The 12397-nt window shown below is 48.7% G+C and overlaps 1 protein-coding gene and 1 non-coding gene across 39 annotated transcripts in view; both read left to right on the top strand.

Moving 5' to 3' along the window:
• PUM1 (pumilio RNA binding family member 1) overlaps positions 1-6670 on the top strand; it is a 131304-nt gene extending 124634 nt beyond the window's left edge. For all 38 annotated transcript variants that reach the window (XM_036349988.1, XM_036350011.1, XM_036350015.1 and 35 more), the window contains 2 exons: positions 860-1052; positions 4835-6670. In XM_036349988.1, coding sequence (XP_036205881.1) covers positions 860-1052; positions 4835-4966 — 325 coding nt within the window. In that variant the 3' untranslated portion in view covers positions 4967-6670. The remainder of the gene's footprint in view (positions 1-859; positions 1053-4834) is intronic.
• Positions 2159-2243, top strand: LOC118677940. The gene has a single exon (XR_004974645.1). It is a non-coding gene; the product is annotated as a small nucleolar RNA SNORD103/SNORD85 (small nucleolar RNA).
• Positions 6671-12397: the final 5727 nt, after the last annotated feature.

The raw sequence follows: 12397 nt of genomic DNA, 5'->3' as shown, positions 1-12397 counted from the left end.
CCCTTTTCTACTAAGGGAGAAGCCAGCGGCTATTAGGTGATTCATATCCACATTGCCATGTCTTCAGCTCATGCTAGAATTGCATAGTACTGTAGAAGGAAGGGGAAAAAGTTTTTCTATGTCGCTGTATCAGATGGGAGAGGCTGTTGTCTTAATTAGACTTGATAGGTTAACTCGCCAGATATGATACATTTCTTCATTCAATATGTCTGCTGAGCCTCTCTTAACACATTGCGGACGGAGCACGAGAATTCTCGCTTCATATTACACAGTGTTTTACAAAGTATCATACTTTAAAAATATATTAGCTTCTAAGAACACGTAATAAACTACTTCAAAATACAATGGATATTTAATTTTAAAGTGTGCCTTTAACATTTATGTAAAACATTTTTTTGTACTCGTTCAATAGAAACTTAATCTGGCCACTGGTAAAGCTAGCAATAAAACTACATGTCCGCAATGTGTGAAGTACCAAGCAGAGCTTGGCACTAGGTATATAGACATAAGTAAGACTTGTTTCTGGCTTCATAAGCCCACAGAGGTGGAGACAGATTTTGATTCATGTTGAGATTACGCTCATTAACCGGTTCAGCTATTAACCAGTCTTGTGAACCTGTGTTCAAGTTCCTTCACTTACCTGGGCTTGTTACCCTCCTCTGTTAGAGGCTGGCCTCGGCCATGGTTCACATTGGAAGCCACAGATGGCAAAGGTGGAGAGTCTCAGAGCCAAGCAGTTGATGAATTCATCTTCTAAAAATGTTAAGATCTTTTGCTGCTTATTCTGAGGTCAGGGCAGAGGCCAGACAAGCACTAGGTCCCTTTTCTAAGTGATGTTCCTGGATTTGTCTCGTTACAGCAATGTTGTGGAAAAGTGTGTCACTCATGCCTCCCGTACGGAGCGTGCTGTGCTCATCGATGAGGTCTGCACCATGAACGACGGTCCCCACAGTGCCTTATACACCATGATGAAGGACCAGTATGCCAACTACGTGGTCCAGAAGATGATCGATGTGGCAGAGCCAGCCCAGCGGAAGATAGTCATGCATAAGGTAGGGAGGTGGGCAGATCTCAGAGAGGAAATGTGTAGGGCCTTGGGTTCTTCGTGTTTCTGAAATGCAGAGGAGGGTGGACATCTTGCTTCTTTTTGCAGACTTTGTCACTAAGCTATGTCTCATGCTGTGCTTTTTCCTTTTATCTGAGGTGGCCATTGTCCCATGTTTGCAACCCCTCCTTTATCAATAACTCACTGTTGTGAAAGAGTCTTAAACTCATTCCTTGTGAGGGATTTCCCTCCCTGATTTTAGGCCAAGCTTTTATCCATTTGCTCCTGAGAGACCAGCTTCTCAGTCCAACAAATCAGTCTGCCTGCCTCATTTCCTTTCTCCCTCCTTTCTAATTCATTCACCCACCACCATTTACCGACCAAGTGCCTGCCCAGTGCAGTGGCTGGCCTGGCACATTGACCTGATGCCCACTTTGTGCCAGACACCAGCACAGAGATGACCAAGATGATCCCTGCCCTCAGAGCACAGTGGGGAAGAGCGATGGGAAGCAGTGGTGAGAGCACGTGCTCCGAGTCTTGGAAGGAAGGCTTTTTCTAAAAAAAAATCCTCACCTGAGGATATTTTTTTAAATTGATTTTTAGAGAGAGTGGAAGGGGAAGAGGGGAGAGCGAGAGAGAGGGAGAGAGAAACAATGATATGAGAGAGATACATTGCTTGGTTGCCTCCCGCATGCACCCTGACGGGCTGGGGATTGAACCTGCAACCTAAGGACGTGTCCTTGGCTGGGGATCGAACCCGCAATTCTTTGGTATATATACTCTAACCACTGAGAAACACTGGCCAGGGCTGAAGAAAGGCTTTGCATGAGGAGAAGTCCACGCTAAAGAGGAGTCAGACAGGAAAAGAGAACAGGGACAGATCGAAAGCGCTGGGTACTGTGAGTGGGAGCTGACCAAGAAAGCACCTGCAGAGGCCAGTGATTCAGGAACAGTCAGAGCAGGTCCATCCAGCCCCACAGGACCATAGGGCCCAGGCAGCCAGATTAACCCCCAGGTAGGTGTGCTGCCAGCCTTGGGGTGCTTCTCATCTAAACCCTCAGCCTTTGGGCTTTGAACTCACTCAGCCCTTCTCAGTGGGAGAGGATGCCTTGGTCTGGCAGTGATGAGCCACTTGCCCTCACTGAGAGCAAAGTTCAGTGATGAGAATCTTTGTTATGGACTCGAGTTCTGAGCCAGACGAAGCACCTGCCACCTCCAGTTCAAAGCAGAACAAAACAAAACACTGCATTGGTGTTGGTGATGGCAATTGAAGGCTGGGGGAGTCCAAAGTCCTTGTGGTGTGAGGCTCCTGGAAATGCGGGTCAGGAGGCTGGTGAAGGCGGAATATAGGAAACATGCAGAAATGTAGAGCACGTCCACTCACCCACAAAGACTCATGAAGCACATTCTCCATAGCAAGCCCTCCTCCAGCGGGGCTGCTCTGTGGTGAGAACGACAGTGTTTGCTCACGTGGTGCTGCAGGGGAATTCTGGGGAGGCTGTGTGACAGTGTGGAAAGGTGCCTCTTCTAACGTGGGGGCACAGAGATGGTTCCCCAAGAGAGTGACTTTTTTTAAAAAAAAAAATATATATATATTTTACTGATTTTTTACAGAGAGGAAGGGAGAGGGATAGAGAGTTAGAAACATCAATCAGCTGCCTCCTGTACACCCCCTACTGGGGATGTGCCTGAAACCAAGGTACATGCCCTTGACCAGAATCGAAGCTGGGACCCTTGAGTCCGCAGGCTGACGCTCTATCCACTGAGCCAAACCAGTTAGGGCAAGAGAGTGACATTTGAATAATGTCACTTTCCAGGCTGAGGGAACCTGGGTTGTGAAGGTTTGTGAGGAGACTGGATGGGAAGCTGTTGAAATAGTGAAGCCAAGAGCCAATCAAACCTGTCTCCCCCAAACTAACAGGTATAAAGCTTCCTGGACATCTGAGCTTCCCCAGAGTTTCCAAAGTCCTAACTGGAGCCCCTGGAGCTCTGGCGGGGCCGCCAGGAACACGGGAGTCGAGTGCAGGGTGGACGTTCTGAGTGATCAGTGTGGGTATGTAGTGGGCCAGCACTTGCACATTGACAGCAGTTCAGAACGCATAAAGGCCAATTGCAGAAGCCGCAGATCTGCGCCACAGATCCTGTCTAGAAGAGATTAGCTAACCAAGCTAAGCAACAACAGGATTTTCTAAAAAACCAAAAACGTTAAGCCAAGAGGTGGTGGTGGCTTTGGAATTGAAGAGAAGTGGAAAGAATGCGGGTTAGCAGTTAAATTGGATGAGGAAGTTGAGAGAGGAGGATGAGTGCCAAGAATCTAAAAATCTAAGAGGTTTTAGCTCTTTCACTGCTAAGCCCTAACCTTTGTAGCAAGAGGAAGCATTGGGAATGGAGCATGTGATTACGCTTCACCTCCCATTAAATCAAGTACAAATAGGTTCCATAATATGACACATGTGCGTACACATGGGTGGTTAGTGTTTTTGTCCTGATAAGAGAGGTGTAAAGGTTGAGTGGCTGAACTCATTGGCCATCCCATCCCAGGGAGAGCAAGGGGGTTGAATTTCAAATACTAATGACAAAAGCATTAGCACGCACACAGTCCTCACTACAACCCAAATGAAAGTGAAGCATTATAGATTTTTTTTTTTACAGGTGAATTTAGGGATGTTGGGTAGATGTCTAGGTTGCACAGCTCAGAATTCAAGCCAAGGACTATTATGAATAAGTTTCCCTCGTAGGCTTCTCGGTGAGAATGCCGTAGCTGCTATAGGTCTGTCTCCTCTGTGGGCTGTAGAAGTGGTTTCAGGAGCCACTTGACCCTTCCTTGCTTTGAGGACACAGATCGAGAGACAAACAGTTGTCCAGAGTGTTTGAGAACGCAAGTGCGAGTGGGATGCAGATGCGTGTGCGAGGATGGGTGGTCCACAAGTGGTTGTGAACACACTGTGTGACAGGCTGTAACTGACGTGTGTAAGAAATTCCATGAGCTCACAGAAGAGGAATGGTGGTTCCAGAGAGGCAGCGTCTGTCTGGTTGTCTGGGATGCACAGTAATTCTCCACGTGGATCTGCCCAGGGCGGGGAGAACAGAGGAGAATGCTGAGAGAGCTGAGCCCAGCTGGGCTTGCGGAGGGTGAAGGATGAGACTGGCGCAGCAGGCAGTGCCATGAGAGCACAGTGCGGAGAAAAAGAAGTTCTGGAGGAGCCAGATAGTTGGGCTCCAGTATCTGTGCCATCCCTTGTTAGCCGTTGGACTTTGGGTGAGTGACTTCACCACTAGGCCTTCATCTTTTTCATCCATAAAACGGAGATAATCACACCTTCCTTAGGAGGCTTACATGAACCAGCCTGGCTCATGTGAGTCATTTTCTTTGTCAGTAGTAGCTTTCTGTGATCCTCTGTGAACTGGAGGTCAGGTTTAGGTGGTGAGCTTAGGACCCATGGTCCCTGAAAGTCCCCTCTCAGAAGGGCCGAGGGCGTGCCCTGGGAAGGCTCTGTGCAGTGGGCAGTGTGATTGTCAGTGAGAATGTCCTTTCTCCACATGCTGTCCTCGGAGTGAGTGGTCCGTGGCTCTTCAGTCTCCAAAGCCCTCACGTCCTGCATCAGCGCTCAGGATAGGTGCTGACTCTCCTCTGATGGGTCAGTAGGGTCCTAGAATTCGGTGCTTTGGCTGCACCAGTGAGAGGTATTGCTGTGGCCTGGCATTTGCAGCGCCCAGAAGCATGCTGGGAGCATGCATGCCCAACTCTGTTTTCAGGCCAGAGTGACGCAAACTGTGCTTCCTCCTCAGATCCGGCCCCACATCGCGACTCTTCGGAAGTACACCTATGGCAAGCACATCCTGGCCAAGCTGGAGAAGTACTACATGAAGAATGGCGTTGACTTAGGGCCCATCTGTGGCCCCCCTAATGGTATTATCTGAGGCAGTGTCAGCCCTGTCCCCTCATTCCCACTGACCTCACTGGCCCACTGGCGAATCTAGCCAGCAACCAGAAATGTTCTAATGTAGAATCTGGAATGGTAAATGGTTGTGCCAGGATTACCCTCCAAAAAAAGGAATCAAATCCACAAGTGGAAAAGCCTTTGTAAATTTGTTTAATTTTATTACACATAACATGTACTAATTATTTTTTTTAATTGACTAATTGCCCTGTTGTTTTACTGGTGTATAGGATACTTGTACATAGGTAACCAATGTACATGGGAGGCCACATATTTTGTTCAATGCTGTATCTATATTCCACATGTGGAAACTTTCAGGGTGGTTGGTTTAACAAAAAAAATTTAAAAACACAGAAAAAAGGTTTTTAACTCATTTGCCTTGCTGGCAAGTTTTGCAAATAGCTCTTCCCCACCTCCTCATTTTAGTAAAAAACAAAAACAAACAAAAAAACCTGGGAAGTTTGAATTTTAGTTAAATGAGCCCATACTGGCATTTAACACTGTTTATAAAATATATATATATACATATATATATATAAAATGAAAATTGTTTCAGAGTTGCTAAAGCTTCATTTTATGACATTAAGTTTATGAAACGTCTAAAATTGCCTTTTTTGGAGACTATTATGCTGAAGAAGATGGTGTAGTCCGTTTTGTGATGAGGAGACATGAACTCCCAGAATGTCTTTCAAGGCCGGGCGGGTGTAATTCTTTACTGCCTGTTGGATTTTTCTTTTAACATTGAAAGGCAAAATCTTGATTATTTAGCATGAGAAAAAAAATCCAACTCTGCTTTTGGTCTTGCTTCTATAAATATATAGTGTATACTTGGTGTAGACTTTGCATATATACAAATTTGTAGTATTTTCTTGTTTTGATGTCTAATCTGTATCTATAATGTATCCTAGTAGTCGAACATACTTTTGATTGTACAATTGTACATTTGTATACCTGTAATGTAAATGTGGAGAAGTTTGAATCAACATAAACACGTTTTTTGGTAAGAAAAGAAAATTAGCCAGCCCTGTGCATTCAGTGTATATTCACACCTTTTATGGTCGTAGCACATAGTGTTGTATATTGTAAATTGTAATTTCAACCAGAAGTAAATTTTTTCTTTTGAAGGAATAAATGTTCTTTATACAGCCTAGTTATATGTTTAAAAAGAAAAAAAATAGCTTGGTTTTATTTGTCATCTAGTCAGACTGTAGCGAGATCCTTTCTAAATGTTACTTAAGATGATTCAGTTCACGGTAGTGTTTTTTTAATCCTAAAAAGTAATGTTTTGCTTATTTTGTGACAGTCAAAAGGACGTGCAAAGTTTGGCCCTGCCCCAGCTTTCCTTACAATCAGAGCCCTCTCACCTTGTAAAGTGTGAACTGCCCTTCCTTTTTGTACAGAAGATGAACTGTATTTTGCATTTTGTCTACTTGTAAGTGAATGTAACATACTGTCAAATTTCCTTGTTTGAATATAGAATTGTAACACTACACGGTGTACATTTCCAGAGCCTTGTGTATATTTCCAATGAACTTTTTTGCAAGCACACTTGTAACCATATGTGTATAATTAACAAACCTGTGTATGCTTATGCCTGGGCAACTATTTTTTGTAACTCTTGTGTAGATTGTCTCTAAACAATGTGTGATCTTTATTTTGAAAAATACAGAACTTTGGAATCTGAGTTTGTGCTGTACCTTTTTTCTCTAATATAGTCCCCAGGACAGCCCTTTCGTTGTTTGTGCCTTTCTTCCTGCTTGTTTTGTTTTTTGTTTTGTGAGGGGACAGGAGTGGGAGGGAAAGAGACTTGAAATAGGGACAGGATATCAAACTTGTTCTTGAGCCCAGTTTGACCTGAAGATGTTGGGGTAGCCTGTTGAGTGCTTTCAGAATCAAGACACTCCACGTTAATCCAGATTTCCAACTTCTACTGAACACGCAGAATACTCGCCTCCCTGGGCCCGAGTCTGCACACCCATCCGGGAAGCATCGTCAGAAAGCCTGTGCCCTGCAATTTGCCCTGTTCCCTCTGGTGAGCATCACTGCTTCTTCCTGGCCTTGGCAGCACTTGTGAGCCCAGGGTCTAGATTAAGATGCAGTCAATTACAAATGTCACACAACCGAGTTAAATGTTGGGGCACCTGCTTTTCTGAGGCGGGTTCTGTAGGTGAGGCATCTGGATGGCTGCCCAGGCTGTCCAGGCCTCCCCTCCCTGAGCCCCTTTCCCCTCTGGGCTGCTCCCATCCTCACTCTGCCCACCACGCCCACATGCTGAGGCCGGCCCAGGATGGCCTAGTGTCCTAGCTTGCTCATCTTATCCTCCAGTTGGGGACCTCTTCCAGCTCTTGGCACAGGAGGCTCTGGGTCACTAAGGTGGCTGTCACCATGTCTAAGGGTGCCCACCTTCCCTTCTCTAACTGCCACTGAAACATGGGTCTGTGTTGGCAATTACAGGACCAGGGAGGCCGGGTGGGAGCCCCATAGCCTCATGTCTGCAAGTGGAGCCTCAGGGTGGCAGCTGGAGATCACTGTGTGGTCCCCTCCCAAGGGCAAGGGAGAGTCACTAACGCCTGAGGTGCCAGGAATAAATGGAGGCTAAAGGAAGCTGAGGTCTTCCCCCAGCCTTCTGCTGAGGCCGCAGTGGGCCCACCCGAGAGCATGCTGGGGCGTTGCCGACTGTGGCTCTGGAATCAGAGGGCTTCCCATACGCATCCCACCCACCTCTCACCGTGTGCCCTTGGCAGGTGCACTCATCTTTAACCAGATTCCTTGCTGGAAATGGGTTGAAGGTGAAAACAGGCGAAGTGGCTCTCGCAGCACATCGTGGAAAGTCATGGTACTAAACTGGTTTTCCTAGGCCTGTGCAGAAGCAGTTGAGCCAAGTAGGGGGTTGGGTTTCTTCCCATTTGCCTCCTGCCTGGGACCTCGGGAGAGCCCGTTCGAGCTGTTTCCTCCAAGATTGCAGCGATGCCTCCCCGAGCTTTGGTGGGACAGAGTTGTTAGTAAATGCCACTGCCTGGCGCATAGTAGGCACTCACGGGTTGGTTTTCTTTTCCACCTGGACTGCTTACACATAACATGGTTTTTTGTTTGTTTTTTAAAAAAATCTCCTTAATACTCTTAGCATTTGATGAAATGTTTCATTTCTGTGGGGTTTTCTAGTGGTAACAAAGCAAGATCCTCGCTCAGAAATGGGAGCACCCCCATGGCCCCTCCTGTTTGAAGCCTGTGTCTTGGAAGCCTGGGGAGGCTTTTCAGCCGGACAAATAGAGGGTGTGACTTGAAGGGCCTTTTATCACCTGGGTCATCTTTCTGAGGCCGTTTCCCTCTCTGCGAAATGAGGGAGGTAAATGGTAGCACCCATGTGAAAGTTTGGTTGTGAGAATGAAATCATGTCCAGCGCAGCGCCCGCACACGTGTAATACATTTATCACCGGTCACCGTCAGCACCAGGTTGTGGTGAGCAACACAATCCTTGTCCCTGATGTAAAGAAGTTCCCATAAAGTCATTGGTCCTGAACCGACTCTGCCAGGTGCCTAAAGAGATGGTTTATACATACTCTTTTTTAAAATTAAATTTGATTTTCCCCCATCATCCCCCCTATCCCCTCTTCTACCTCCCCCCACTCCTCTCTCCTCCCCTCCCCCTGTTGTCTGTGTTCATGAGTTCTTTCTCTCTTTTGCTACCCCCCCCCACACACACACACACACATATTCTTTTATTCACAATAATCCTGCAAGGACTGTCGTTATTTTCTCCCATTTCATAGATATGCAAGTAGCTTCTGGGTTCTGATGGATCAGACCAACTCTGGGCCTGAGGCTCCCCCCCCCCCCGCTCCCCCCCCCTCCCCTCCGCCAGGGTACGCCCCTCCCTCTGCAGGATTGAGTTTCGCGGAGCAGGCTGAACTCAGCTCAGCATCCACGTCCTCATTGGACTGGTCACCACTGTCCACTGCCACCAAGTCTGCCCAAGGACGTGGGTACTGGGCTGCCACCAACGGATGCCCGCATTCGTGGTCTCCCCTGCAGAGTCCCCCCCAAGGTAGAGTCCCCACCCAGTTTATATAACGATCCTTTACCTGGTCAGTGCTTCACAGAGCACATGCACATTTGTGAGTCCTCGCACCCTCACGGAAGCCTGGCAGAGTGAGGTAACACGAGGTTATCAGTCCGTTACACAGGTGAGGAGTTTGAGACCCAAGCCACAGGAGTCGCTAACCAAGTAAGGGTTGAATCTGAGGGCTCCTGCCTCCAAGGCCAGGGCTCTATCCAAGTCATCGTACTCGCGCCCCCTCCATCAGCCCCAGGAATAACAGTCTTCCCTTTGGGTGTTGGGTTCCCGGTGTGTGCGCGAGGCACTGGAGAGTGAAGCATTTGGGCCAGGAAACCTGTGGCTTCATGTAGTTACCAACTATAGCCACAGGAGGGTGCTGCTGCCTAAAGAAAGCATCATACATAGCGACCTAAGGGCTCAAGGGGACAGGTCAGGGCTGAGATGGCTTTCCCAGAGACCAGAGGTCTGGCATCTGCCCTAAGACTAAGCTTCCCCGCTTCCTCCCCAGCCGCTCCTGGGCATAGGGTTGTCCCTCACTCTGGCTTGGGGTGGCAGGGTATGGTCACCGATCTGGCTCAGGCCCTAACTTTGCCGTTGACTTACTTCGTCACCTCTGGCTTCATTTCCCCAACTGCTACCCACTGCAGGTAGCCCAGCCCTCCCACTGTCTCAGGGCTGGTATGAGGCCAGATGGTTGGGGCTCTGTTAACGTGACCTGAGTCCTGTTGACTCTTTCTGGGCCCACGTCCCCATCCTATGCACCAAGCTTGCCAACAGCTAAAACCACCAAGTCTTTTTCGGATGGATCGCTGCCCAGCTTCAAATCCCAGCTCCACTGGCCCCATGTGACCTTTGTGAGTACATTTACCCTCTTATTTTCCTCATCTGGAAAATAGGAATAATAATAGTTCTATTTCACAGGGTATCTTGGAAGCACTAGGCACGAGGCTGGGTGCATAGTGAGCCAAAAATAGGAGTTGTTTTTATTATTATTAATTATTATTATTCCCTCCCATTTCCCCCTGCTATGTTGGGAACATTAGAGTTTTTACTAGTGTGACCATCTCATTTATCCTGCAAACTGCGACACTTTTAAGCATGAAAGCGGATGCACTAAATCATTACCACATGGGGTACGGTCCCTCCAAGGGGGCCCCGCCTCCTGCTGTTCTCACCCTCTTGTGTGCGGAATGGGGCTGCCTGGCAACAATACTGTGAACAGGGTGGAGCGTGACTTCGAGGCGAGGCCACACAAGACACCGTTGCTCCACGTCGCCCCAGCGTGCTCTCTCTAGGATCACTTGGTCGCTTTCCAGGACGCAGTGTGACAAGGGCCACGTGGGAGGGGCCGAGGCCTCCTGCTGTTAGCCAGTGTCAACTGGCCAATCCTGACTCCTGGCCTCATGAGAGACCCCCCCACCCCATCCACCCCCCAAACAGGACCACCCAGCTCAGCTGCTCCCGAACTCCTGATCCGCAGAAGCTGGGTGAAGTACTTTGAGTTTTTGTGGTTTTAAGCCGCTGTGTTTGGGGTAACTTATTATGGACCAAGAGATAACAAATACACAGCACAAAACCTCGGGTAACCCGGGCTGGTCCTGGGCAGATCAGAAGGCCCGTTTCTCATGTCTTTTTTGAGGCAGATGCTACCCTACCCTGTGCTGACCCAACCCACCCACCTCCGGCCTGGAGTGTCCCAAGCAGGGAATGGCTGGAAATAATGGCCAGTTGGGTTGGACTGTGGGTCTTGCTCTGAGCTGGGTGCCACCTCGTGTTACCTTGTTCACTTCCCTCAAACCCGGGGAGGGGGCGGCAGTCACTCACGCTAACTCCAATGGGAGGAAAGAGGCCCCAGGCCACTGGCAGGAAGTGGCAGACAGCAAGATTTGACCCCCGATTCCCCTAGGCCTCTCCTCAGAGCCCATGCCCGCCAGCCCCTCCCTGCTGCTCCCCTTGCCAGGCCCTGCCCCAGGGCCCTTGCACTGGGAATTCCAGTTGGCCTCCTGTTTACGGGGAGGAGACCGAGGCCCAGGGTGAGGGAAGTGACCTGCTCAGGGCCACCAGACGGTGGTCCCATGTGAATGGGCGTATCTCCTGCCCTGGAATGCCAGCCCCCTGGGCGCCCAGGTCTGTACAGCCTGGACCTTAACAAGGGCTCAGCAGCTACAGGGTGGGGTTGGAATGCCGGTCTCTATAAACTGCAAAAAGCCGAGACACCCCCATGACACATTAAATATCGCAATGACAGCTGTGTTCCCTCGGGTTCCATGGCCCGGAGGACAGGGGACCTCCCAACCTCGCACCGGTCACTCCCCTGCACCCCTTCTTTGCTTGGCACCAGCTGGGCTGCTCTAGTTCCAGCGTGAGTTGAGAAAGGAAAAATATTTTTAGAGGCAATTTTTTCTTCCAGGAAAATGACTCCAAATGTGCAATTTATTCCCAGGAATAAGGGAACTAACATTCTACTGTTAGTAGAATGGCTTCTGCTATGGCAGTGCCTTCTGCCCTCTTCTCTCTCTCCCTCCCTCTCTCTCTCAACCTCTTTTTCTCCCTCCCTTGCCATCCTGCCTTCCCTTCCTCTCTTCCTCCACATCCCTGCTGCCCCTCCGCCCCCTCTCACAGGGAAGAGGCAGGTGTGAACACCCACTCCTGGGTCAGGGTCCCCCACACAACCATTTCCTAGCCCTGTGACCCAAAGAAGGGCTTGAATGAGGGCCTTGGTGGTGGGGTAGGTTCTACCCTGAGTTTTCCCAAACAACAGGGCAATTGGTCTAGATCAGGGGTCCTCAAACTTTTAAAACAGGGGGCCAGTTCATTGTCCCTCAGACCGTTGGTGGGCCGGACTATAGTTTAAAAAAAAACTATGAACAAATTCCTATGCACACTGCACATATCTTATTTTGAAGTAAAAATACAAAACGGTAACAAATACAATATTTGTATTTGCATGTGGCCCGCGGGTCGTAGTTTGAGGACCCCTGGTCTAGATTCTAGAGTCACTCTAGAACAGCCGTGGGCAAACTACGGCCCGCAGGCCGGATCCGGCCCGTTTGAAATGAATAAAACTAAAAAAAAAAAAAAGACCGTACCCTTTTATGTAATGATGTTTACTTTGAATTTATGTTAGTTCACACAAACACTCCATCCATGCTTTTGTTCCGGTCCTCCGGTCCAGTTTAAGAACCCATTGTGGCCCTCGAGTCAAAAAGTTTGCCCACCCCTGCTCTAGAAGAAGGGGGTGGGTTGGAGAAAGCCCCCAGGGCAGGATGGAGCAGCCCATGCTCTGCCATATACTGTGTGACCTTGGGACAGTCTCTTCCCCTTTGGGGCCTCAGTTTTCTCACTTGTGAAATG

This window comes from Myotis myotis, unplaced genomic scaffold (genome assembly GCF_014108235.1).
Source record: "Myotis myotis isolate mMyoMyo1 unplaced genomic scaffold, mMyoMyo1.p scaffold_m19_p_2, whole genome shotgun sequence".
Taxonomy (NCBI): Eukaryota; Metazoa; Chordata; class Mammalia; order Chiroptera; family Vespertilionidae; genus Myotis; species Myotis myotis.
This window is presented reverse-complemented; position numbering and strand designations above follow the sequence as displayed.